General features: G+C 42.2%; 1 protein-coding gene across 3 annotated transcripts in view; it reads left to right on the forward strand.

The window, feature by feature from the left end:
- Window positions 1-26,009, forward strand: part of LOC145355065 (alpha-1,6-mannosylglycoprotein 6-beta-N-acetylglucosaminyltransferase A-like) — a 123,297-nt gene that overhangs the window by 15,003 nt on the left and 82,285 nt on the right. Inside the window, exons 2-3 of one of the 3 annotated variants that reach the window (XM_080206892.1) lie at window positions 15,544-15,917; window positions 25,169-25,336. In XM_080206892.1, coding sequence (XP_080063018.1) covers window positions 15,680-15,917; window positions 25,169-25,336 — 406 coding nt within the window. In that variant the 5' untranslated portion in view covers window positions 15,544-15,679. Of the gene's footprint in view, window positions 1-15,543; window positions 15,932-20,510; window positions 20,647-25,168; window positions 25,337-26,009 lie in introns of those variants that run through there. The other 2 variants (XM_080206910.1, XM_080206901.1) reach the window with 2 other exon arrangements.

A 26,009-nucleotide genomic window follows, 5' to 3' on the forward strand; every position in this document is an offset into this window, starting at 1 on the left:
AACGGCTAATGTTACGCCGTTGTTTAAGAAGGGTGCCAGGCAAAAGGCGGGGAATTATAGGCTGGTTAGTTTAACGTCTGTGGTAGGTAAAATGTTAGAATCTGTCATTAAGGAGGAAATTGCGAGGCATCTTGAAGGGAATTGCTTGATAGAGCAGACGCAGCACGGTTTCATTAAAGGGAAGTCGTGTCTGACAAATTTACTGGAGTTCTATGAGGATGTGTCTAGGGCGGTGGATAGAGGAGAGCCGGTGGATGTGGTCTTTCTAGATTTTCAGAAGGCGTTTGACAAAGTACCTCACAAGAGGTTATTGCAGAAGGTCGAGGGACATGGAGTTGGGGGTAGGGTGTTAGCGTGGATAGAGGATTGGTTGTCAAATAGGAGGCAGAGAGTGGGGGTCAACGGGTGCTATTCGGATTGGCGGATGGTGACTAGTGGAGTGCCCCAGGGGTCGGTGCTGGGGCCTCAGCTTTTTACCATTTATATAGATGATCTGGAGGAGGGTGTCGAAATTTGCTGATGACACCAAGATTGGGGGAACGGCAAATTGTGCGGAGGGTGTGGAGAGTCTGCAGAAGGATCTAGGTAGGCTGGGCGAATGGGCCAGGAAATGGCAAATGGAATTTAATGTTGGCAAGTGTGAGGTGGTCCACTTTGGTAGGAAGAATGGTAGGAAGGACTATTACTTACAGGGCGAAAAACTGCAGCAGGCGACGGTGCAGAGGGACCTTGGGGTCCTTGTGCATGAGTCGCAAAAACCCAGCTTGCAGGTGCAGCAGGTGGTCAGGAAGGCGAATGGGATGCTGGCCTTCATAGCGAAGGGGATTGAATATAAAAGTAGGGAGGTCTTGCTGCAGCTGTATAGGGCATTGGTGAGGCCGCAGCTGGAGTACTGTGTGCAGTTTTGGGCGCCGCACCTGCGCAAAGATATTTTGGCCTTGGAGGGAGTGCAGAGGAGGTTTACTAGGCTGATACTGGAGTTGAGGGGGTTGAGCTATGAGGAGAGGCTGAATAAACTGGGCTTGTACTCTTTAGAGTTTAGAAGAATGAGGGGAGATCTCATTGAGACGTATAAGATGATGAATGGGATGGATAGGATAGAGGTGGAGAGACTCTTCCCGCTCAGAAAAGACAGTAGGACTAGGGGGCACAGCCTCAAGATAAAAGGGGGGTGGTTTAGAACGGAGTTGAGGAAGAACTTCTTCACTCAAAGGGTGGTGAATCTCTGGAATTCTCTGCCCGTTGAAGTGGTGGAGGCTGCCTTGCTAAATATTTTTAAGACGCGGGTTGATGGGTTTTTGATAAGCGAGGGGATTAAGGGTTATGGGGAGAGGGCGGGAAAGTGGAACTGAGCAGCAACAGATCAGCCATGGTCTTATTGAATGGCGGGGCAGGCTCGAAGGGCTAGATGGCCTACTCCTCCTATTTCTTATGTTCTTATGTATGACCAAGAATTTCATATCAAAAACAGAAAAGGCTGGAAAATCTTAGCAGGTCTGACAACATCTGTGGAGAGATGCTGTCAGTTGAGTTTGTGTGTTTATATGCCCTGTCTGTGAACAGAGCTCTCACTTACCCAATAAAGGAGCAGCGCTCCGAAATCTAGTGGCTTTTGCTATCAAATAAACCTGTTGGACTTTAACCTGACATTGTGAGACTTCTTACTGTGTTTACCCGAGTCCAATGCCGGCATCTCCATATCGAGAGAGAATAAGGCCACCGTTTCAAGTGTAGGTGACCCTTTGTCAGAGCTCAAGGATTTTGTATCTTCTTTCTTGCCCTGACCCATCAAAGGTTTGTCAATATGCACCAGTTCTCAGATTCTGCAGCCCTTTAAAACTGTACATTTAATTTAAATTTTCTTATTCCTCCCACATGAATCACTCCTCTGCAGTGAGTTTCATCTGCCATATATCTGTCCATTTCACGACATAACAGGGCACTTGGAAAACTACAATATGATTAACATAAAAGTAAGAATGCCAAGCTTCAGTTATACAGATGAGACCACATCTTGAATATTGTGTGCAGTTTTGGTCTCCTTATTTAAGAAAGGATGTAAGTGCATTGAAGGCAGTTCAGAGGAGGTTTACTAAATTAATACCTGAAATGAGCAGGTTGTCTTAAGGGATGACTTTATTTAAGTATATAAGATCCTGAATGGCCTTGACAAGGTGGATGTGGAAAGGATGTTTCCTCTTATAGGTGAGTCCAGAGCTTGGGGATGATGTTTTAAGATTAGAGTCCCCTTTTGGACAGAGATGAGGAGAACTTTTTTCCTGAGGGTTGAGTGACTTTGGAACTCTGCATCAGAAGGCAGTGGGGGTGGAGTCATTTAATATTTTTAAAGTGGAAGGAGACTCTTGTCCATGAAATATTTTATACGGACACTTCGACCTGTTTATTATATTTATGTCAAATGCCTTTTATGTGGTAAACGAACATCTTGTTCAAACATAGTTTGTTTAAAACACTCACAGATTAAGGAAACAACTCTTACACAATAGATTAAGTAATTTTAAAGAAACAATTCTTAAACAATAGATTAGGCTAATCGTCTGAGAAATAGATATTACCTGGTTTGATGAAATCGATTGGGCTGTTGGATTCAATTCGCAGCTCAAGGCAACAGATGACTTCAGGGTCCTCTTAGCACGAAGGTGGATCTCACACGCCATCTTGCATTGTCCCAGGTCATAGGTTTTGTGAAGTTTTCGCTGGAACTTGTCTTAAAATGGTCGCTTTTATCCTTCTTTCTTCCTTTGAATGTTTGCTGGTTTTCGACCAATGGGGTGATGGATTGGAGGTCACAACACTCAATGAGGTTAGGCCAGATCATTTTAGTTGTACATATTTCTTCAGTAGCAGGGAGTCTGGCTGAAGCTAGGGAATACATAATCATAATGTTTGAGTACGTCCTGATTGGTCAGCACATAACTCTTGCATTGTAAAGTCTGAGCCTCTCTATTCAACGTATGAAACGTCTGGGTTCTGGTTTCGGGTCGCGATGACTTCCTATTGATAAGGTGAAGTATCCCTGTTCAGTATGTGAGATAATTCTGTTATGTGTCCCTGTTGGCTTTTGACCTGTGGTAACCTCATAGAAGCAGTTTTTAGCTTTTTTTAATTTAAAATGTCCAGTTTTATATTGGGCCTAATTTCTTAGGCCATATCCATTTGGCCACAAGACAGATTCTTTTTAGGCAAGAGTGTCTGGGTCAAATGAGAATGCAGAATTTGAAACACAAACTGATTGTATTGTGGAGCAGGCTTGAGGGATCAAATGACCTCCTGTTATTCGTATTTCATGTTACTATCTGAATTGATGCTATAACAGGATGGCAAATTCTAGAATGAAACCCTGTCTCAAAAGACCAGTTTTTTAAAATGTGGAAGAACAGTCACAAGGACCATTAATTAGTTTTAACAAAAAAAATTAAAATGAAAAATTGGATGATGATACAATACTCATTTACACTCACCTATTTTAAGATTAACATGGATTACAAAGTACAGTTTAAGTTACAAAGGTCTCAGTAACACTTACTTCAAGCACAAGATGGTTATGGTCAGATACATCTGTGAGAAACACAGCTCACAGTTAAACAATTTAGTCAAGTCAAGTTCTGAAGGAGCAAGATTTTATTTGTCGTTCTTGCAAGACCGGGTGTCTAGTCAAAATAGGCACACCTTACATAGATTTGCAGCACATTTTATACTGTTTTTCAAACATTGTGATGGCTTGTATTGTGTTATTCCCCCTTATTTGGCTGTTAACCTTGTTAACTTTAAACACTGTAAATGGCTTGTATTGTGTCATTCCTTCAATTAACACTCTCTCAACTCCCATTTTGCGCTTAATCTCATCACTGCGGTTATCTGTTTCGTGTAACCGAGTTAACTGTCTGTCATGTGCTTTCTGTATGCTGCTGAACTCGTCCATCACTGCTGATTGTACTGTTAGCTCTTGCAGCCTTAAAAATTACACTACTTCTCACAATCCCCCCTTTTCTTTTTACTGTCTGTAATTTTTCACTAGCATCCCTTTTTCCAGGTTTAGTCCAGATATGCGCGAGTAGGTTGTTCCAGTTTGGCTAACATACTATTCACTTGCTCGTCCCAATCTTATATAATTTATCCAATCTACGTTCTTATTTATTGTTACCCACCAAAACAAGGATTCAAACCCAGCTGTAATCTGATTTCGAGCTTTAAATTCATCTGGAACTCCCCGAGGCACTCCTATGGGATCTAGATATATCTTTTCATCAAAAGAAATTCCTATCACTGATCTCTTGTTTTTCCTGATCCTTTTGATTTTTCAAATGCCAGGGTAAATGGTATAGCCAATTGGACAATTGCACATGTACCTTTCCACTGAGGGGGTAGAGTTGGCCTCAGTACCCTTCCTCCACAATACCACCATATATCTGCTCTGGGGATTTTCAATGATGAATAGTTCCCTCCCATTCCGTTCTCTGTAATGCTCCTGACCTCTGAGCATGATTCTAACTCCCCCATATTATGAGTTAACTCTGCCCTTTGTCGGTTCACACATGAAGTGTGATTCACAACGGCAGTGAGAAACTGAGGGGGAGTTTTTAAGTTCTTTGCTTCCACAGGAGGGAACATCAGGGATAGGGATGTGCAGTTCGGGTTGCCCCATGCTTCCTTTTCTTGATACAGGGCTAACATGCACTCCATACTTCTTCTGTCGCGTTTCCATCCCAGAGGGAAGGGTACTATTTGGGCCACTGGCTTCCCAGACGCACAGGCATAGCAATTGCTTTTATTTAAGCTTTTTACAGTGTATTTGACCCATTCTACCCAGGCATTAGTCTCCTCATACCCAGTCTCTATTTCAAGGATTTGTTTTAGGTTGTTTACTTCGACCACTCTTACTGCCCTTGGGTCGTTTTGGGGAACCTTATCATTCTAGTCAGGTGTTTTCAAATTTTTATCTACATAGATTCGGAAACAACATTTCAATTTGCTATCTTTTCCTCCCTCCTTTACCCTAATTCCAAATACTGCCTGGTGCAATTGTTGGTCCCTGGTCCAGTTACCTGTAAAGAAGGGCCCACCAGCTATGGAGTACCGGGAGAGGTTCTTAGGATCTAAGACTGGACCGCTTATTATTTTTTTTTTCAGTCCATTTGGTCCCTATAAGATTGTATTCCTTATCTAGGCATTCTGATCTTGGCTGCATATGTTTCTGATGAAGGGATATTATGGAAGGGAGTTTACCCCAAGGATACTTTCCGTCGGCATAAAATTGTAAGGATTCTACCGAATATTTTCGCTGGCTCACCAGATCCCCACATATTACCAAAGAACACAGGTCTGTCTCTACTACCTGTGTTGTAGTGAGATCCAGAACCGTAACTGAGCTCATAGTGTTTCCCTTGTCCTCTTCTAACTTATCTGAATTATATCCCATACTTGTAAGTACTCTCTTGGACAAGAGGAAGGAAAGCATTATCCAGGTTACCCCTTCCATTCTATCCCTTTCTCGTTACCTTTTAGGAGAGAACTTAATTCAAAACAGTTCCTTTCCCGCGCTCACGCTGCAACTAAAAATTGATTATTTAGAGTCTTTTAAATTTCAGCTTCAAAGGTTCTTCAGTCAGTTTGACCATCCACGTGTTGGAATTATCTGGAGGTTTTACCAGTCCCTTGATTATAGTATGATGTGTCCACCCCTTTTCAGCAGTCCTGATTACTGTCTCAGTTGTTAGGAGTGCTTGATATGGTTCCTCCCATTCCGGTTGCAGCTTAGTTTCTTTCCATGACTTTACCAGGACCCGATCTCCTGGTTGAATTGTATGTACCGTGAAGTCGAGGGCTGGAGTCTGCGACAATAATCCTTGTTTCCTAAGGGAAGATATCGAGGAGGACAGGCCCAGTATATATTTCTTTACAAATTGATCATTCATTTCAGGAACCGGTAACTCCCCGACTGCCCCCATATAAGGTAGTCCAAATAGCATTTCATAGGGGGATAAACCCAAATCCTTTCGAGGAGCTGTACAAATACGCAAAAGTGCTTTTGGTAAGCACTTAGTCCAAGGGAGTTTCGTTTCTATTATCAGCTTAGATCCTCTGTCCACTTTAAAACATTAGGTTCTTCTTCTAACAGTTTCAAATATAGTTGTTTAGTTTTCTGTGCGTACCCTTTGATCCACAATCTACAGTATCCTACTAATCCCAAGAACCTCCTAAGTTCCTTTTTAGTCCATAGTATATTTAGATCTAGGATTCCTTGTATTCTTTCTGGATCTATTCTTCTCCTTCCCTCACTGATTAGGTGTCCAAGGTATTTAACTTCCTTCTCTACGTACTGCAGCTTTTTCTTTGACACCCTGAATCCCTGTTGTCCCAGATAATTCAATAAGCTATTTGTGGCTTCTATTACCTTTTCCTTTCCTCCTCCTGTTACTAGTAGGTCATCTACATATTGTAGTAACGTGATTTCATCAGGCTTTTTAAATCTTTCTAACACCTGCTCTAAGACTTGACCGAAAAGATTTGGGGACTCTGTGAACCCCTGTGGGAGCACTGTCCACCTGAACTGCTGTTTCCGTCCTGTGATAGGATTTTCCCACTCAAAAGCAAATAAGTCTCGACTTTCTTCCACCAGTGGGCATGTCCAAAATGCATCTTTTAGGTCCACTACACTGAACCATCCGTGATCAGGAGGAATCTTGCTTAATAAAATATAAGGATTAGGGACAATGGGGTGTCGCATCGTCACTATCTGGTTCAGGGCCCTTAGGTCCTGTACCAGGCGGTACGTTCCCTCAGGCTTCTTTACAGGCAATATAGGGGTATTATAAGGGGACATGCAGGGTTCTAACAGTCCATCTCTAACCAATCCTTCAATTACTGGCTGTAATCCTTTTTTTCCTTGCAAAGGTATAGGGTATTGCTTAACACACACCGTCTCTCCTTTTTTAAAATTTATTTGCAGAGGAGGAGCGTCTAATCCCCCTCGGTTTCCTTCCCCTGCCCAGACTATCGGGTCTATTTGCTGTTCCTGTCCGTCTGTTAATACTGCCATGGTTACTGTTAATTGGTTCTTTTCTACTCCAATTGCCAAACCCAATTTAATTATTAAGTCTCTGCCTAATAAATTACTGCCAACTTCTGGTATGTATAAGAGTTGACCCTCTATCCGCTCAGTCTGGTATTTAAGCATAATCGGTTCAAACATGGGGACTGTAAAACCTTCCCCTTTACCCCGATACCATTAATTTCTTATCGATTAACTTTATTCCTCTCGGTATAAAATTCAGAGAGGATCTAGTGGCCCCCGTATGCACCAGAAACACCGCATCTTCTTGTTGGGGACCCACCTGCAGATTTATCAAGGATTCCCGGTGGATCCCCGGGGGTAGGAACCCCTGACCTCCCTAGTCTTCATCCATACTCATGAGAGGGACTACCCTCTCTTTTTGTAATTCAGGGCACTGTCTTCTAAAATGTCCAACCATTCCACAGTGATAACACCCCTTTTGTTGGATTCTTTATGTTACCCCACCTTTTAGTGCCCCACCTTTTCTACTTCCTCGTTCCTTCCTTTCAACAGACTGATACCCTCGTGTCTTTCCCTCAGTTATTGGTTCCACCCTCTTCCTCACAATCTCATCTACGGCCGCTACCATTATCTTTGCCTTCTGTTTCTCTGTCTCATCTCAGTCAGCTCCTCTTTTTTTTTCCTTTTCTATAAAGATTGGATTCAATCCACGGGGCATTAGGGAAATAAGGGCCTGCATCCTAATTGGTTGTGGGTTTAGGGTTGCTTCTTTTGCTATTTCATTGGCTAGCCTGTCCACGGGCATCTCCTTGATCCTTTGGAATATTAAATGTCCCAAATATAACACCTGTGCTTATCGTCTACTATAAAGAAAAACTTATCCTGTGAGTTCAAGTTCAAAGCTATATCTAATACTATAAATACTTCCTGGGACAATGATAATACCAAAATTTGGCCTTTGAACTCCAGGGCTGGAGTTTTCCCAGTGACACTAGGATCTGATGTCTTTCCCTGGTGTGAAGTATTAATGATGTGGGTATGCCGGTGTTGGACTGGCGTAAACACAGTAAAAAGTCTGACAACACCAGGTTTTAGTCCAACCTATTTATTTGATAATATTCTCACTAGCTTTCAAGGGGACAGCCTCTTCGTCAGGTGAATGGAGAGTTCTGGCCTCAGACAGAGCATATAAAGCACAGACAGTTTAGAGATTACTGATTAAAATGCGAATCCTTACACCTAACCTGTTGTTCAAGACCTGAAGTGGCTGACAATGTGAGTGGTAGGAGCACTGATCACAGTTTAAAGAGATGTGTATTGTCTCCAGACAGTACAGTAAGTGAGGTTTTGCAAACCCAGGCAAGTCACGGGGGTTACAGATAGTGCGACATGAACCCAAGATCCCTGTTGAGACCGTCCTCATGTGTGCGGAACTTGGCTATCAGTCTCTGCTCAGCGACTCTGCGCTGTCGTGTGTTGTGAAGGCCGCCTTGGAGAATGCTTACCCGAAGGTCAGAGGCTGAATGCCCGTGACCACTGAAGTGTTCGCCAACAGGAAGGGAACAGTCTTGCCTGGTGACTGTCGAGCGATGTTCATTCATCCGTTGTCGTAGCGTCTGCATGGTCTCCCCAATGTACCATGCTTCGGGACATCCTTTCTTGCAACATATCAGGTAGACAATGTTGGCCGAGTTGCAAGAGTATTTACCATGTACCTGGTGGATGGTATTCTCACGTGTGATGATGGTGTCCATGTCGATGATCCGGCATGTCTTGCAGAGGTTGCTGTGACAGGGTTGTGTGGTATTGTGGTCACTGTTCTCCTGAAGGCTGGGTAGTTTGCTGCGAACAGTGGTCTGTTTGAGGTTGTGTGGTTGTCTGAAAGCAAGAAGTGGGGGTGTGGGGATGGCCCTGGCGAGATGTTCGTCTTCATCAATGATATGTTCTGTGTTTGTGTCTGTGCTTTATATGCTCTGTCTGAGGCCAGAACTCTCCATTCACCTGACGAAGAGGCTGTCCCCTCGAAAGCTAGTGAGAATATTATCAAATAAATAGGTTGGACTAAAACCTGCTGTTGTCAGACTTTTTACTGTGAAGTATTAAGCCGGCTTTCTTTCTTACTCACGTCTGAACATCACATCCCAGGCATCCTTCTCTAGCCTTTACACCCACTTCAAACTCCTGAGCTTTGTGTAGGGGGCTACCCCTCTTAACAACTGGTCTAGGGCTACGTGTAAAGACAGATGCCTCCTTGTCTGTACGTGCTCAGCTCAGACCTCTCACACACACTCACACTCTTTCATCACAGATGAGCACCTACTGTACTTTGATTCACTCCCTTAAATTTGGTAATCTGTTCCGGAGCTCCAGTTGTGGCCATTCAACCGGACCCGTAAACAGATCCCAGGTTTCAGCACCAATCCTTGTAGGTAAAGATACCTCTGAGACTAATTGTGAGTCAAAGTACAGCAGTTTAATTAACTAAAGCCTGATTCAGAAAATCCAAAATAAGATTTATTTTTATCACCATTAAATATCCTCACTAAATCAAGACCCTTGCACCTTCTTACAATTCTGGTACAATAAAACAAAACATCACTTGGAGCACAGATGCACGAAGAAATACTGAAAGCATTCTAATGTGCAATCTATATGTTTAATTATTTCTACAGCTCTGCCTTTGTAACCAACACAGGCAAGTACAAAATCAAATCTACTATGTGCCTAAATGGTTATCTCTCCTCACAACTTTAAGATGCAATATAATGCCACCTTTCCCACTTGGCAGAATTCAAATCTCTGTCCGATCCCTACATAATTTAGTAAACTTAAAAACTTAAAGCAATTCACTTTGATTGGCTATATCTATTACATCACATGAGGGTCTCAATTACACAGTTACACCCTCTCTCTCTCTCTCTCTCTGTACCATACAGAGTCAGCCTGCTTGTCTCTTTTTAACCCTTTACTGATGGGAGCTCACTGGCCTCTAATAAATTTGACCATGTTTGATTCGGGTGCCTCATGTCGTGACAAATCCCTTTCTCTCTCAAACAGTCATATAGTCATGCACAATTCCAAATACATAACCACTATTAGCGTTCTCCCCGCACCTCAGTAAAAGCCCATGTCAGGGTTCCCAGTTCCACTGACATACTTCTCTCTACCTCTTTCTGCTCAGACCAATTGTAGGTCCATCCCATTCATGCTGATCCATCTATATACTTCGTGACCCATCCACAAACTCCAGTGCCTCTAGGGGCACCTCCCTTATTCGACTTTCCTCTGCTCCCTCATCACATAACCTCCCCCGCAGCCCCTAAATTAACATTATCCAGCAACTTGCATGATCAATTCCTTCCTGGGACGCCGGCTGCTTCTGTCTCACATATTTATTAAGAATCTGACAAACCCAATCCTCAACCGAACCGTACTTTGGCCAGAAGACGGACGGACTCCTGATTGGTTCCTTCACCCAAACAAAACACAATATTTCATCATTGTCGTCTTGTTTTTATCCCTAGTACAAGTACTAGTGCCCAAACCTTCCAACATCCTTCCCAACGGACTTTCTGGAGGGATGTTCCCTGGGGCCCCACCCTTTCTCCGCGGATTCCCAGCACCTTTCCCGGGGGACTTTGTCCTACTACCCCCACTTCCCATGGTTTACCTACCACGACCCGGTCGCCAAGGCAATACTTAAAAGTCACTTTTCTTACCTTGGTCCGCAGCGTTGCCCGACCACACGACGGTGCCTGTCGTTTCCCACTTACTCGTTCAGAACAACTTTCCTAGGATTCTCAACAGTCAGTGGCAGAGAAGTCCACTGATGAACACCTGGGACCATTCAATTTGGAACGGGACGCGTCTTCCCAGTTGTCACCGGCAACCTCCCTACCAGGGATGTTAGGATCCCGGACGAGCCCCCAATTGTGAGAAACACAGCTCACAGTTAAACAATTTAGTCAAGTCAAGTTCTGAAGGAGCAAGATTTTATTTGTCGTTCTTGCAAGACCGGGTGTCTAGTCAAAATAGGCACACCTTACATAGATTTGCAGCACATTTTATACTGTTTTTCAAACATTGTGATGGCTTGTATTGTGTTATTCCCCCTTATTTGGCTGTTAACCTTGTTAACTTTAAACACTGTAAATGGCTTGTATTGTGTCATTCCTTCAATTAACACTCTCTCAACTCCCATTTTGCGCTTAATCTCATCACTGCGGTTATCTGTTTCGTGTAACCTAGTTAACTGTCTGTCATGTGCCTCCCCCTTTCTGTATGCTGCTGAACTCGTCCATCACTGCTGATTGTACTGTTAGCTCTTGCAGCCTTAAAAATTACACTACTTCTCACACATCCTCTGCTCTGAACCCAAGTGAATGTCTGTGGGTTTCTCCTCCAAATTCACCTAGACGATTGTCAAATGAGAGTTTCTAAACTTCACTCCCAAAAACATTAAAATCTTTCACAACAATGCTCTCCACTAGTGGTTTGCATTCCAAAATTCAATCTAGGTTTTTCCAAATTATTCTTTCAAGAAAAGCTTCCTCTCCACTTTTAACAACAAATTTCATTTCTGGGTTCTATAATTCTCCCTTCAGGATTTTTTTGCCTTAACTGGAGTACAAACTGTTGACAATTTCCAGACTCTGTTAAAAATGGCATTCAACCTTTAATTTTCCTCTGAAATCTGCTTTCCCACAGTAACTCTGTTCCTACAGCTATTTCACTCAACAGTGTGAGCCTGCTTCTTTCTTGAATTCTCCTGAACAATACCTTGGTCCCTGTTCTCTTAACTTCAGTCTTAAGTCATTCATTGTCTCAATTCCCATGTTATCTGGACAGTATTTAATAGTTCAGGAAGTATGCCTTTTTGCAGTTTCCTTGTCCTGTCCAGTTTCTCCCTGGCAGAATTAAGATGTTCACTCCCAGCATCCTCCTTCAATCACCCCGGCTTCCACAGTTAAACTAAGAGCAAAAAGTCATCCTACTGTAAAAGGCCCCCAGTTGTTAAGCAACAACTACTTCAGCCAGCCTCTACTTGCTCTTCACTCTGTAACCCTCTCTAAGCACAATAGCACAGTTAGAACTGAACTAATCCCCACACATACAAACATATTTGTCCAGCATAAATCTAACCATAGTTTTTACCCTTCCTTACTCAGAAACATTAAACTCAACCCACATAAAACTACACCTTATTTCTTTAGTTTACCCATACAAATATAAATCCTTTTCAAGACCTTTGTTTTCCTAACATTTGTATGTTCCTATGATTAGAAATATTCAGGATTTTATGGAAGGAAAATCATATTTGAAAAATTACTTTTTTGTGTGTTAATGAACGGATAGATATGGAATAAATCTGTGCCTCTGTGTTTGAGTTTTCTAAAAGACATTTGTTAAAATGCCAGACAAGAAGCTATTGTACAAGATTAGGGCTCATTGGTTTATGGACAGAAAACTTTGTAGGAATAAACAAGTCTTTTTCCAAATGGCAGAGTAAAACTTGGGGCAGCACGGTGCCACAGTGGTTAGCACTGTTGCCTCACAGCACCAGGGACCCAGGTTCAATTCTGGCCTCAGGTGACTGTCTATTTGGAGTTGCACATTCTCCCTGTGTCTGTGTGGGTTTCCTTCAGGTGCTCTAGTTTCCTCCCACACTCCAAAGATGTGCAGGATAGGCAGATTGGCAGTGCTAAATTGCCCCTTAGTGTCGAGGTAACTAGCTAGGGTAAATGCATTGGGCTATGAGGATAGGACCTGGGTGGAATTGTAGTTGATGCAGCCTTGATGGGTCGAATGTCCCCCTCCTATAGTGTATGAATTCTAATTCTAAGTGCAGCAGGGATCAGTGGTTTAGTCTCAGATGTTTACAGTTTATATCAATGACCTAGATAAGGGGATCAAGTAAGCGGATAATTGCTAGGTGAAAGAGTAAGCTGTAAAGAGCATGCAATCAACTACAGAAGAATATCGATCAGTTAAATGATTGGGTAACAAAACAGGAGATCGTGTGTAATTTTGGAAAGTGTAAAAATATTCATTTTAGTAGGAAAACTGAAATTTCAAAATTTTTTTAAAAGATAAACTAGCAAATATTGGAATTGAGAGATTTTGGCATCCTTGTACACACATCAGAGAAAGTTAACCTGTATGTACTGAAAGCAATTAGTATGTTTGCCTTTATTGTGAATGTTATGATCCTAGCTGATGTTACGACTGGACAAGTCTGATCCCAGGATGGACCCTGGCTTGATAGATCCTAACTTTTCATTTAGAAATGTAGAGGGTAGCTACTGCACAGAGTCACAGAATAAGCTGATAAATTTTTAACAAAAGAATAAGGCGTTTATTAAACAGGAAAGGATGAATTTTATGGCAGTACTCCACCTACAGCTGTATCTTTTAAAGATGTATACCTATTTGTAAGGATGACACAAGTTGTAAAATCTGTCTTGTACTCTAATTACGTAGTCCATGTAAGCCAACAGGCAACCTGTGGTTGGACACTAGAGTAATACCAAGTGACAGATGTCACCCAAAGAAACCGCTATGGATTTCTCATCAGTTTCTCCCAGATTAAGAGAAATTTCTTTACTCGGAGGGAGTAAATCTTTGGATTCTCAACTACAGAGAATGATAATTGCTCAGACAATGTCTATATTCTGGACTGAGATGATAGACTTTTAGACACGAAGGGAATCAAGATAATGGGGATAGGGCAAAAAGGTTGAATTCATGCAGAAACGGTCTACTGAATGGTGAAACAAACTCAAGGGGCAGTGTGACCTCTTATGATGTTCACCAGCCTGTCTGTTTGTTGTTCTCCTCACAATTTTATTACATTTGAGATTCATACTACTGGGGAACTTTGGAATAATGTCCTGTATAACTACAGATCACTAAGCCATGTCAAAAAGGGAGGTTTTGATACTGAAACCACTGTGCAGGAACTGGCAAATGGAATTTAATGTTGGCAAGTGCGAGGTGGTCCTCTTTGGTAGGAATAATGGTAGGAAGGACTATTACTTACGTGGCGAAAAACTGCAGCAGGCGCCGGTGCAGAGGGACCTCGGGGTCCTTGTGCGTGAGTCGCAAAAACCCAGCCTGCAGGTGCAGCAGGTGGTCAGGAAGGCTAATGGGATGCTGGCCTTCATAGCGAGGGGGATTGAATATAAAAAGTAGGGAGGTCTTGCTGCAGCTGTATAGGGCACTGGTGAGGCCGCAGCTGGAGTACTGTGCAGTTTTGGTCGCCGCACTTACGCAAGGATATTTTGGCCTTGGAGGGAGTGCAGAGGAGGTTTACTAGGCTGATGCTGGAGTTGAGGGGGTTGAGCTATGAGGAGAGGCTGAATAAACTAGGCTTGTACTTGTTAGAGTTTAGAAGAATGAGGGGAGATCTCATTGAGACATATAAGATGATGAATGGGATGGATAGGATAGAGGTGGAGAGACTCTTCCCGCTCAGAAAGGACAGTAGGACTAGGGGGCACAGCCTCAAGATAAAGGGGGGGGCGGTTTAGAACGGAGTTGAGGAGGAACTTCTTCACTCAGAGTGGTGAATCTCTGGAATTCTCTGCCCGTTGAAGTGGTGGAGGCTGCCTTTTTGACAAGCGAGGGGATTAAGGGTTATGGGGAGAGGGCGGGAATGTGGAACTGAGCCACGACAGATCAGCCATGATCTTATTGAATGGCGGGGCAGGCTCAAAGGGCTAGATGGCCTACTCCTCCTATTTCTTATGTTCTTATATGTTCAATTTCCTCTGTTCTGACAGCCATAATATTCACAACTATTTTATATTTTGCCCCTTAGCTAATTTCAACTTTGAATTTAATTGGATTGAATAATCCATTTATTTTCAAACTAAATAATCATAGCTTCTTGTGCTATAAGCCAACATTTCAAAACAACGAGTTGAATAAAGTTTTTGTTTTACATAATGTATGTATTTAATTAGCAAGATTGTTTCACAAATTTGGCCAAGATCAAGTGCAGTGTCGACATGCTGTGCTTGGTTAAGGTCATTAGGTTACAATTTAGCTTAATTTGAAGCAATTTTTAAAACCGGCAGCTTGACCTTTTGGCTGAGATGCAAATGAGATCAAGCCTTGGAGGAGGAGCTATGCCTACTCCAATCAGCTTGGATCAAATAGATCAAGCCCAAGACAGGAGGTGAGAGTCCTGTCTTGTCAGCTTGAATCGGGAAGGTCTCAACTTGTTGAGACTCTGAATTGGACTTGATTTGATTGAATTGGAATTAAAACAAAAAAAAAGAATGCTGTACCTTGTGAGGCAGCTTTGTTTCCTAATTATTGCCATCTTTAGGCAGTCACACTGTCAACTTAGTCTTTATAATTTTATTGTTTTTTTCTCTCCTTTTCACTTTCTGGTCAGCTAATGATTAATGTAAAGGATCTAACAATGATTTTGATGATTAATTGTTAGTTGTGTAACTTGGCTCATTTCTATATCCTAAAGAATACCTTTCTCTCTTTTACAGGACAGATGATGAATGTCAGATGAAGAGGATTTAAGAAGATAAACCACTTGAATGCTCTAGCATAAAGTATTCAAAAGATTAAGATGTTCATAATGTGACTGGTTTGCCTACAAAAGGAGGCGGTGGTTGGACAAACATGTTTGGAAGTTTGTTCAGAAGAAATGCATCACAGAAACTAAGTGCTTTGCTGCTGATTTTTGGGTTTATTTGGGGGTTGGTACTACTTCGATATACGTACCAGCATCCAAGGCACCAAAACAGTGCAGAACTGCGTGAACAGATTCTGGAACTGAGTAAAAGATATGTCCGAGCACTAGCAGAGGAAAATCAAAATGCAGTAGATGGTCCTCATGGTGCTTCAATGGCAGGATATGGTAAGAGCTGAAATGTGTGTGTTGCAAAACATTTTTCTAAACTTTCCTGTTGACAAGAAGAATCATGCTCAAATTGTCTTTTATTTGCATTAACTAAACATTAAGGTTCTACTGCTTGATAATTGGAGGAACGCAAACATTTTTGATGTGTCACTTGTATAATACAAGAAGTGAGCAGGTGTGCATGTTGAAAGTTTGTATTTTTGTTGATCGTTCATGGAGTGTGGACATCACAGCAAAGCCAACATATATGGTACATATGCAGTTTGTCCCTGAGAAGGTGGTGCCTATCTTGAGTACAACCAAGTGTCTTGTTAGAAGGCAGTTAAAAGTCAAATACTTTGTTACGGGCCTGGGTCACATTTAGACAGATGGGGTAAGGACAGCAGAATTCAATCCCTTAGGTTTAAATTCAAAGATTTGGGAAATAGCCCTGGAGGAATAATTAATATTCAGCCATTACTATTGAATCTGTGCCAACCACCCTTCAATCCTATGATTCTACCCATTTTTCCAAATTAAATTGTGAGATTTATGTTTGTTTATTTTCCATGATTTATGACATGGTTTCCTCAATATTTTCTCCAGCAAAAGCAATTTTAGACAGTTTAACGTTTTCATTACTGGTGCCATCTTTGGCAGAAAGTCAGTGGTTCACATCCTGGTTTATGCCATGTTAGCTAATCTGAGGGTTTGCTACAGTTGGCTTCATGGTGCGGGTTGGAAAGGAAGGAAGCTGCTGTCTTATGTTCTCTGCCTGAGCGTGCATGCAAATAGAGTATAGGGCTGAAAAGCTTGGAGGTCCCATTTGTAATTAGGAATAAACACCTTTGCAATCAAACTGAATTATAGAATCATACAGTGCAGAAGGAGGCCATTCAGATCTTCAGGTCTGCACCGACCACAATCCCACCCTGGCCCTATCCCCATAACCCCATTTACCCCAGCTAGCCCCCCTGACACGAGGGGGCAATTTAACATGGCCAATCAACCTAACGCGCACATCTTTGGCGTGTGGAAAGAATCTGGAGCATGCAGAGGAAACCCACGCAGACATGGGGGAGAACATGCAAACCCTACACACAGTCACTCAAATTGAATCTGGTTGCTAGATTTTATTTAAGTTTGCCCCTGAACGGTTTATCATGCTGTATCTATCTTGTAGTTTACTGGGACGGTGATGGGATTAACTTAAGAGTTGTTAGTGGGCAGCGGGCTCTTTCTTCAAAAATACCCCATCTGAAAAATAGTTAATGTTTCTGATCGATGGCATCCAGTTCAGTAGGTGCTGTGATAGGCATACACAGTTATCATGCCTTATGCAGTGTTGCCTTATCTAAGCATCACTATGGAGTGTGGGACTTATTCCAAAATTTGGTTTTCAAATCTGTCATAGTCTGGCATTGTTGTCCTTTGACCTGAGACCAAAGTAATCGTGGTGTCAGTGCTGAAGTATCTGATGACCAGGCAAGATTCCACTTTGTTTTATGTTTCCTGGATGGATTAAATATTTTTCCCATCGTGTGCTGCTTTTGTCTACCAGATAGCACTCTGACACAGTTTCACATGAAGCAACATTGGTATCTTCTGGAGGGAGGAAATGCTCCCTTCTGTTGGTCACTGATCCACTTTAGCTTTGTCAGCTGAGTGTCTAGCATAGCGAACATGAAAGCACAAGAAATAGGAGTAGATTTAAACCACAAGGCCTGTCAAGCCTTCTCCCCATTCAGTATGATCATGACTGATCTTGAGCTTCAACTTCCCAGACCCCTTGATTTGTAGAATCCCCACATTGCAGAAGGAGGCCATTTGGCCTATTGAACCTGCACCAACTCTGACTGAGTACCTTTCCCCACCCCTATCCCCATAATTCCTCACACCCATTTAACCTGTGCCTCTTGGGACACTAAGTGGTAATCTGCCATGGCCAATCTACCTAACCTGCACCTCTTTGATTCCTTGAGAGACCAGAAATCTCTCTGTAATTGTAAATATTTTCAACCCTCTGAGGTGGAGAATTCCAAAGGTTCACAAGCTTTTGAGTGAATTAATTTCTCCTCATCTCAGTTCTAAATGATCAGCCCCTTATCCTACAAATATTTACAGAAATACCTGTGTCCAGGTCCCCGGACTAAGCTAACTTGGCCAATAAACTCTCCCTGTCCATTTAGGTTAAATGCATGCTAGCAGACACACAATTCAGAGATTCTCAAACAGGCAAGAGGTTAATCAACTAGCCATAAATGTAGACTGGTCCTTCAGTGGAATGTTATAGGAATGCTGCATAATCAAAGGAGTCATTTCTCAGATGGGATGTTGAATTGAGATCCCATTTACAAATGCAGGTGGATTTAAAAGATGTCATGGCTTTTTCAAGATGTTTAGGAATGTTTCTCCCAGCAACACAGCTAATACTTATCCCTTCTTGACCCTAACAGATTATCTGGTTATTTATCTCATTTCTGTTTGTGGGATTTGGCTTTCTGCAAATTGGCTGCTACGTGCATTGCAACAGTAACCACAATTCAAAGATCATTGACCGTGAACTGTCTTTACATGTGAAAAATGCTATGTAAATACAAAATCTTCCTTGGACTGTTTCACGAAGGCTGTAATTTGGGAGATTGCATTGATTTTATACCAAAACTTTGAGCTTTTGGTAGAAAAGCACAAGAGTTAAAATGTTAGAAAAGGTATTGTAAAACTGAATAATATATTAAAATAATTTTGAAATTAGTAAATACCCTGAAAGAAATCTAGCAAACAAGAAGTAATGTTGGGTAATAGAACAGAAAATGCTGAAAAAACAGCAGATCTGGCAGCATCTAAGAAACAGAGTTAATGTTTCAAATCCACATAATTCTTCTTCAGAGCTACAACATATAAGTGAGGGGAATATGTATCTCATGTGTTGGAGGTGTCGCAAATGGCGGTGGCTGCTCCTTTGAATGTGGAAGCTGATTGGGTGAAGAGTGAGGACTGGGGGATCCTATCGTGGTTCTGGTGGAGGAGGGAAAGGGATGAAGTAGAGGTGCAGGAAAAGGTCAAACCTGATTGACTGCAGTGTCCTTGGAGATTAGTTCTTGGTTAAGTAAAAGGCAGACATGTCAGAAGCACCATTTTTGCAGGTGGTGTTGGATAGTGGCCTCATAATGTTGAGTAGACTTGGCTGTTAGAACATTAGTGATAGATATCATTCTCAATTCAGTCTCAGGGTAGGTGGAATAACAAGCTAATGTAGAGCTTGGTGTCCTCTGTCACTGCTGTTTATTCACAGCATGATAAAATGCTTCATGTGAAAATTACAGCTCTGCAGTCATGCCTGTCCATAATTAAAATGACAAGTCAGACAAATCGGGTTTAAATTCTGCAAAGTTTACATGATTTCTTGGGTCATAGTATAATGCAGATTGCTCAGCTTTTGATGGTGTATATGCTGAAAATCCTTTATGGTTCTGCATGTTTGTTGAATACTATGTGCAGATCCCTCTGGACTGTGAAATCAAGGAACTTGCATTTATAGGGTTCCAGCTGCTAATTATGACTAATTCCAGCTAGCAACTACATGACTACCTGGATGCTAGATGAAGTCCAGAGAAGGAAATCTTTCACTACCACCCATGACATTCAGAGGCATTACCATTATTGAGTCCTGCACCATCAACATCAGAAACTTAACTGGACTCTATTGCTGTGGCACTGTTACTCAGGAGTGGCCCATCACTTTGACACTGAGAGCGAAATTTTGCCATCCCACCTACCACAGGAATCATAGAGGGCGGGACAGGACCTCAGGACGCATGAGGTCAACAGACAACAAAGGTCTGTTGACTTCATGCAGGATTTTCCAGTGTTGGGGTGAGTGTGGCCAAAAAATCCAGCCCTGAGTCTCTGCACCAACTACAAGACTGGCCAAATTATTTTCACTCACTAAGCCTATGGCCAACATTGCCCACAAGTCCAAGGACGACAAATGCACGGGGACATCATTGTCTCCAAGTTTCTTTTGAAGTCATCTACTGTCCTAAGTTGGCTAAATATTACCTTAATTTTTCCTGCTTGGAATTCAAACGTGACCATCCAACAAATGTGCAGTGGCCCTCACTAATGGCCTGTAGCATTGATTAAAATCTTGCCTGTTCCTTTGCCTGCTGATGTTCAGCAAAGTGCTCTCCAGCTGAGTGCTGGCAGGGAAGCTGCAAGCAGACCATGAGAGGTAATATGGAGCAAAGGAACATTAAAGTAAGGGCCGCTCCTCAAATGTTGAGCCTGTTCTCTCAGTCAGGGGCCCTATGCTGACATGTCCCACAGGCTGAGACTACCTCTGTATAGATAGAATGGGAGAATTTTTGTAGGCCCTTACAGTAAATGTTTCAGTCATAAATTACAAGTTTGCATCATGTTTCTGGTCCACTTTTGTCTGCTGCTTGACAAGTGGCCTCCTCACTTTGTGAGGAACGTTCAGACAAAAACTTGAAGCTGAGCACTGGGTATATGTTATAGGAAGACTTTGATTGTATGACTGTTTTGTGCTGTGGCTGCCAGATGTGAAGAGTTAATGTGCTCCACATCTCGCTCCTTCTACAGCTCCAAAGCTCGTGACTGTGCTGTGTAGAGAACAGCTCCTAGGCGCTGGCTGGTGTGTATTGAAGAGCGCCTCCAAATCTGTCCAGACACCTGAAAACATCTTCACCTTGACTGCTTGCTTTATGACCATTTCTACTGTATGGTATGTTTGTGACATCATTGCCTGGGCTCCTATTGGGCATTGTCACCCTCATGTTAAGTGGGTGGCCTTTGTCCCCAAGGAGCATACAAGTATGTCTGCACTGAGGTCTGATGCAATGTTACTTCATCCTAAACACACAGCACAGAACATCAACTGAGCATCAGTGAGCAGGTTGTTGCTAAGCAAATGCCGCTTGATAGCACTGTTGATGACACCTTCCGTAACTTGACTAATGATTGCGTGTGGACTGATAGTGGTAATTGGCTGGGTTGTATTTCTCCTGTTTTTTATATACAGGACATATCTGGGCAATTTTCCACGTTGCTGGGTAGATGCCGGTGTTGAAGCTGGAACAGCTTGGCTAGAATAAAAAAATTCTGGAGCACAAGTTTGAAGTGTTTTCGCTGGAATATTGTCAGGGCTCATCGTCTTTTCAGTTATTCAGCACTTTCAGCCCGTTTTTGATATCATGTGGAGTGAACCGATTTGACAGAAGACTGGCACCTGTGATGCTGGGGACATTCAGAGGAGGCCAAGTTGAATCATTGTTAGTAATTTTGACAATTTACCACCAACTATATCAAACTTGGAAAAATATAGTTTTATATCATATGTGTGATAAGTTTGCTGCAAGATGCTGTGATACTTTAATTCTGTGCAGGGTATTATAAATTTAGTAGTTCAATCTTTTAATTGTAAGCCATGGGAGGAAGAGGTTGGCATAGTGGTAATGTTAATAGACAAATAATGCAGACCAGGGTCCAAGATTGACCATGGTCAAAAGCAGAATTTGAATTCAATAAATCTCTGGAATTAAAAGTCTAATGATGACCATGGAACCATTGTCTATTGTCATAAAAACCCTTCAGGTTCGCTAATGTTCTTTAGGAAATGAAATCTGCTGCCCTTGTACTCCGGTTGGGAGACTTCAGTGTCATTCGCCAAGAGTGGCATGGTGCCATCACCCCAGACTGAACAGGCTGAATTCTAAGGGGCATAGCTGCTGGACTGGCTCGCAGCAGGTGATGAAGGAACCAACAAGTGGTGCACGATTAAAACAACACACTGGAAAAAGAGGCTCCACAAATCCACATCGGCCATGATGGAGAAGCCAATCTCAGCCACTTTGATTCACTTGCGATATCTAAAAATTAATCATAGAATCATAAAATCCCTACAGTGCAGAAGGAGGCCATTTAGTCTATCAAATCTGCACTGACCACAATCCACCTAGGTCCTATTCTCGTAACGTCACATATTTACCCTGCTAATCCTCTGACACTAGGGTCAATTTAGCAAGGCCAATCAACCTAATCTGCACATCTTTAGACTGTGGGAGGAAACCCACATAGACATGGGGAGAACATGCAAACTCCACACAGACAGTGACCCAAGGCTGGAATTGACCCTGGTTCCTGGCACTGAGGCAGCAGTGCTAACCACTGTGCCATCATGCTGCCTCCTGGTTGAAGATACTTGGGTACAGCAAAGGCCAAAGCTACAACACAGATATGTACCTGGCAATGTGGAAAATTACCCAGGTATGTCCTAAGCACAAAGCTGGACAAATCCAACCTGGTCAATAGCTACCCCATCAGTCATAGAAACTAGAAGCAGGAGCTGGCTATTCAGCCCTTCAAGCCTGCTTCACCATTCGTTGTGACCATGACTGATTATTGAATTCAATATCCTGACTTCCCCCTTTCTTTCCCCCAGCCATATCCCTTTATCCCTTTCATCCCAAGAGCTATATACACCAGACAATGTTTTGGCCTCAGACACATTCTGTCTCAGTGAATTCCACACAGTCATCATCCTCTGGGTGAAGAAATTTCTCCTCACCTCTTCTAAAAGGTTTATCCTTATCATCAAACTATGATCTGTAATTCTGGACTCCCCACCATTGGGAACATTCTTTCTGACTCCGCCGAGGAGTTGAGTTGATTTATTAGTGTCACAAGTAGGCTTACATTAACAGTACAATGAAGTTACTGTGAAAATCCCCAAGTCACCACACTCTGGTCCTGTTCAGATACACTGAGGGAGAATTTAGCATAGCCAATGCATCTAACCAGCATGTCTTTTGATCTGTGAAACGAAACTGGAACAGACACAGGGAGAACGTGCAGACTTCACACAGTCACCCAAGGCCAGAATTGAACCCGGGTCCCTGGTACTGAGGCAGCAGTGCTAACCACTGTGCTATCCCTCACTGTGCCACCATGCTGCCCCACAGGTGGTAGGTGAGTTGTCCTATGAGGAAAGGTTGGACAGGTTAAGCTTGAGTGTGCTGGAGTTTAGAAGAGGCAATTTGATTCAAACATATGATCCTGAATTGTCTTGGCAGGATGGATATGGAGAGGATGTTTCCTCTTGTGGGGGTGTCTAGATATAGCCATGGTTTAAAAATAAGAGCTGCCCATTTAAGACTGAGATGAGGAGAATGTTTTTCTGAGGATTGAGAGTCTTTGGAATGCTCTCAAAAGGCAGCTTCAGAGTCCCTGTCCAACCCTGTTAGCATTTCATAAGCTTCTAAGGGATCCCCTCTAATTCTTCTAAACTCCAGTGAATATGATCCTAATCAACTTAGTCTCTCCTTATATGACAGACCTGCCATCCCAGGGATCAGCCTAGTAAACCTTTGCTGTATTCCCTCTATAGAAAGTATATTCTTCCTCAGATAAGGACACCAAAACTGCTCAAAATATTTGAGGTGCGACCTCACCAATGCCCTATAGAATGGCAGCAAAACATCCCTATCCCTATACTCAAAACCTCTGGCTATTAAGGCTAACATACCACTTACCTTCTTTACTATCTGTGTTATACCTGCTCGCTTACTATCAGCGACTGATGCATCAAGACTCCAAGATCCTGTTGAGTATCCATCTCTCTCAATATTACACCCATTCAAGTAATAATGTCTTCCTATTATTGCTACCTAAGTGTATAACTTCACATTTATCCACATTATACTGCATCTGCCATGCAGATGCCTACACAGTCTGCCTGTCCAGATCACAATGAAGCATCTCTGCATCCTCCTTATAGCTCATCCTTCCACCCAACTTTGTACCTACTCTTGATCAGTAGTAGTGATGGTAAGGATCATCAACAGTGCTATCAAGTGGCACTTACCTAACAATAACCTGTTCGCAGATGCTCAGGGTGTCTCAGCTCTAGGCCTCTGTATAGCGTTGGTTCAAACATGTACAAAAGAACTAAATTCCAGAGGTGAAGTGAGATTTACAGACATTGACATCAAGGAAGCTTTTGACCAGCTGTGACATCCGGGAGCACCAGTAAAACTGGAGTCAATGGAAATCATGGAGAAAAACCTCCAGTGGTTGGAGTCATATCTAGTACAAAGGAAGATGGTTGTGGTTGTTGGAGCTCAAGTATCTCAGTTCCACAGCTTTACTATATGATTTCCTCAAGTTAATGTCCTAGTCCTAACCATCTGCATCTGCTACTTTCCTTCCATTGTAAGCTCAAAAATGGGGGGTGTTCATTGATGATTGCACAATGTTAAGTGTCATTTGCAACTCCCCAGATACTGTCAAAATGCAGCAGACTTGGATGATATCAAGACTGACAAATAACATTTGTGCCAGGCAATGACTAATTCCAATGAGGAATTTAACTTTCACCCCTTGATATTCAATGACATTACCATTGCTGAATCTCCCATAATCAACACCCTGGGGGATCTGGGTGTCCAGAAACTCAACTGGAACAGCCACATAAATACTGTGGCTACAAGAATGGATCAGAGGCTAGGAATCCTGTTAGGAGTACCTCATCTCCTGGCTCTCCAAAGCTTGTCTACTATATACAAAGCACAGGTCATGGAATGCTGTCCACTTGCCTGGATGAGTGCAACTCCAACAACAGTCAAGAAGCTTGACACCATCTGTGACAAAACAACCCACTTAATTGCCACCTCATCCAGAATCATGCGCTGCTTCCATCACTGATGTGCAGTGGCAGTAATGTGTACTATCTACAACTGCAGGAATTCACCAAAGTTCCTTTGACAATACCTTGCCAGTCCATGACCGTTACCATTTAAAAGGTAAAAGCAGCAGACACGTGGAAGCACCACCATCTGGAAGTTCCCTTCCAAGCCACATGTCTTCCTGACTTGGAAATATGTTGCTGCTGTTTCACTGCTGACTCAAAATCCAGGAACTCCCTCCCTAATAGCACTGTGGGTGCACCTACAATATATGACTGCAGCAGTTCAAAAAGGCAGCTTACTGTCACCACCACCTTGAGGGCAATTGGGAGTGGACAATAAATATTGGCCTAGCTAGTGATGCCCACATCCTATGAATGAATTTTTTAAAAATTTGTAAAGACATTTATTTTGAGGATGGATTATTCTTTTATATTATTTTGTGTGCTGTTTATATTAATTTTTGGATGCTTTTGCATTCTGGTTAAAATTTAATATTAAAGGGAAAATTGTGTTCAGCTGGTAAATCATTAAGGTATTAAATATGCCATATTTTTTTCCTAGCTGATCTGAAAAGAACAATTGCTATCCTACTTGATGACATATTACAACGCCTCGGAAAGCTGGAAAATAAAGTGGACTACATGATAACGAGCAGCCTGACAAACAACACCAATAGTACCAACAGCAATCCTGTGTCAGCAGCTTCCAATAAACAAATGAATGTTCAAGGTAGTATTAGATAGCAAGTCTGCAAAGGGGGTAAGAAAATGGGATGCTGTTTTCAGTTCCCTTTATGCTTTGGTAACATTCAAACCTTATTGAGCATTATTGGAAGGTTTTGTTGACATTTCTGTCCAGTTGATGTACAGTAAGTATCTGATGCTCTGTACAGGGTCAATTCATTTTGAGATTGATACATTGTGTGTAACACTTATTTGAACAAAAAAAAATTCAATACAATGTAATGCTGGGGCAGGCCGCATGTGAATGCGAATCTGTGGACATCTGTCTCATGGCTCATTGTGAATTCTAATTGGCTAGGTTTTAAAAAGCAATGCTTGTAGAAAAAGGAAATCTATTATATGAAATGGGATTGGCCTCTTGGCAGTAATCAGTAGATATTTATATTCCCTATAGTATGTATTTAAAATTGTCACACTTTTACTAATTTAAAAATCATTGCAGTTAAAAATAAACCATTTTGAGTGCACTGAACTTTGCATGTTAACACAAAGCAATCATTCTGAATAATAGATCATTAATAGTATGTTTGTTTCTTACTGGTATATCCTAGGATTGCATTCAAGTATAAAGGAGGTACACGATTACCAATTTTAAAATGGTTCTGCCCATTCTCATTCCGTTCCACCTGCCCCAAAGTTGTATTTGCACTGATGCCTTC

Source organism: Carcharhinus amblyrhynchos, chromosome 2, assembly GCF_965287045.1.
Source record: "Carcharhinus amblyrhynchos chromosome 2, sCarAmb.v2.hapA, whole genome shotgun sequence".
Lineage (NCBI taxonomy): Eukaryota > Metazoa > Chordata > Chondrichthyes > Carcharhiniformes > Carcharhinidae > Carcharhinus > Carcharhinus amblyrhynchos.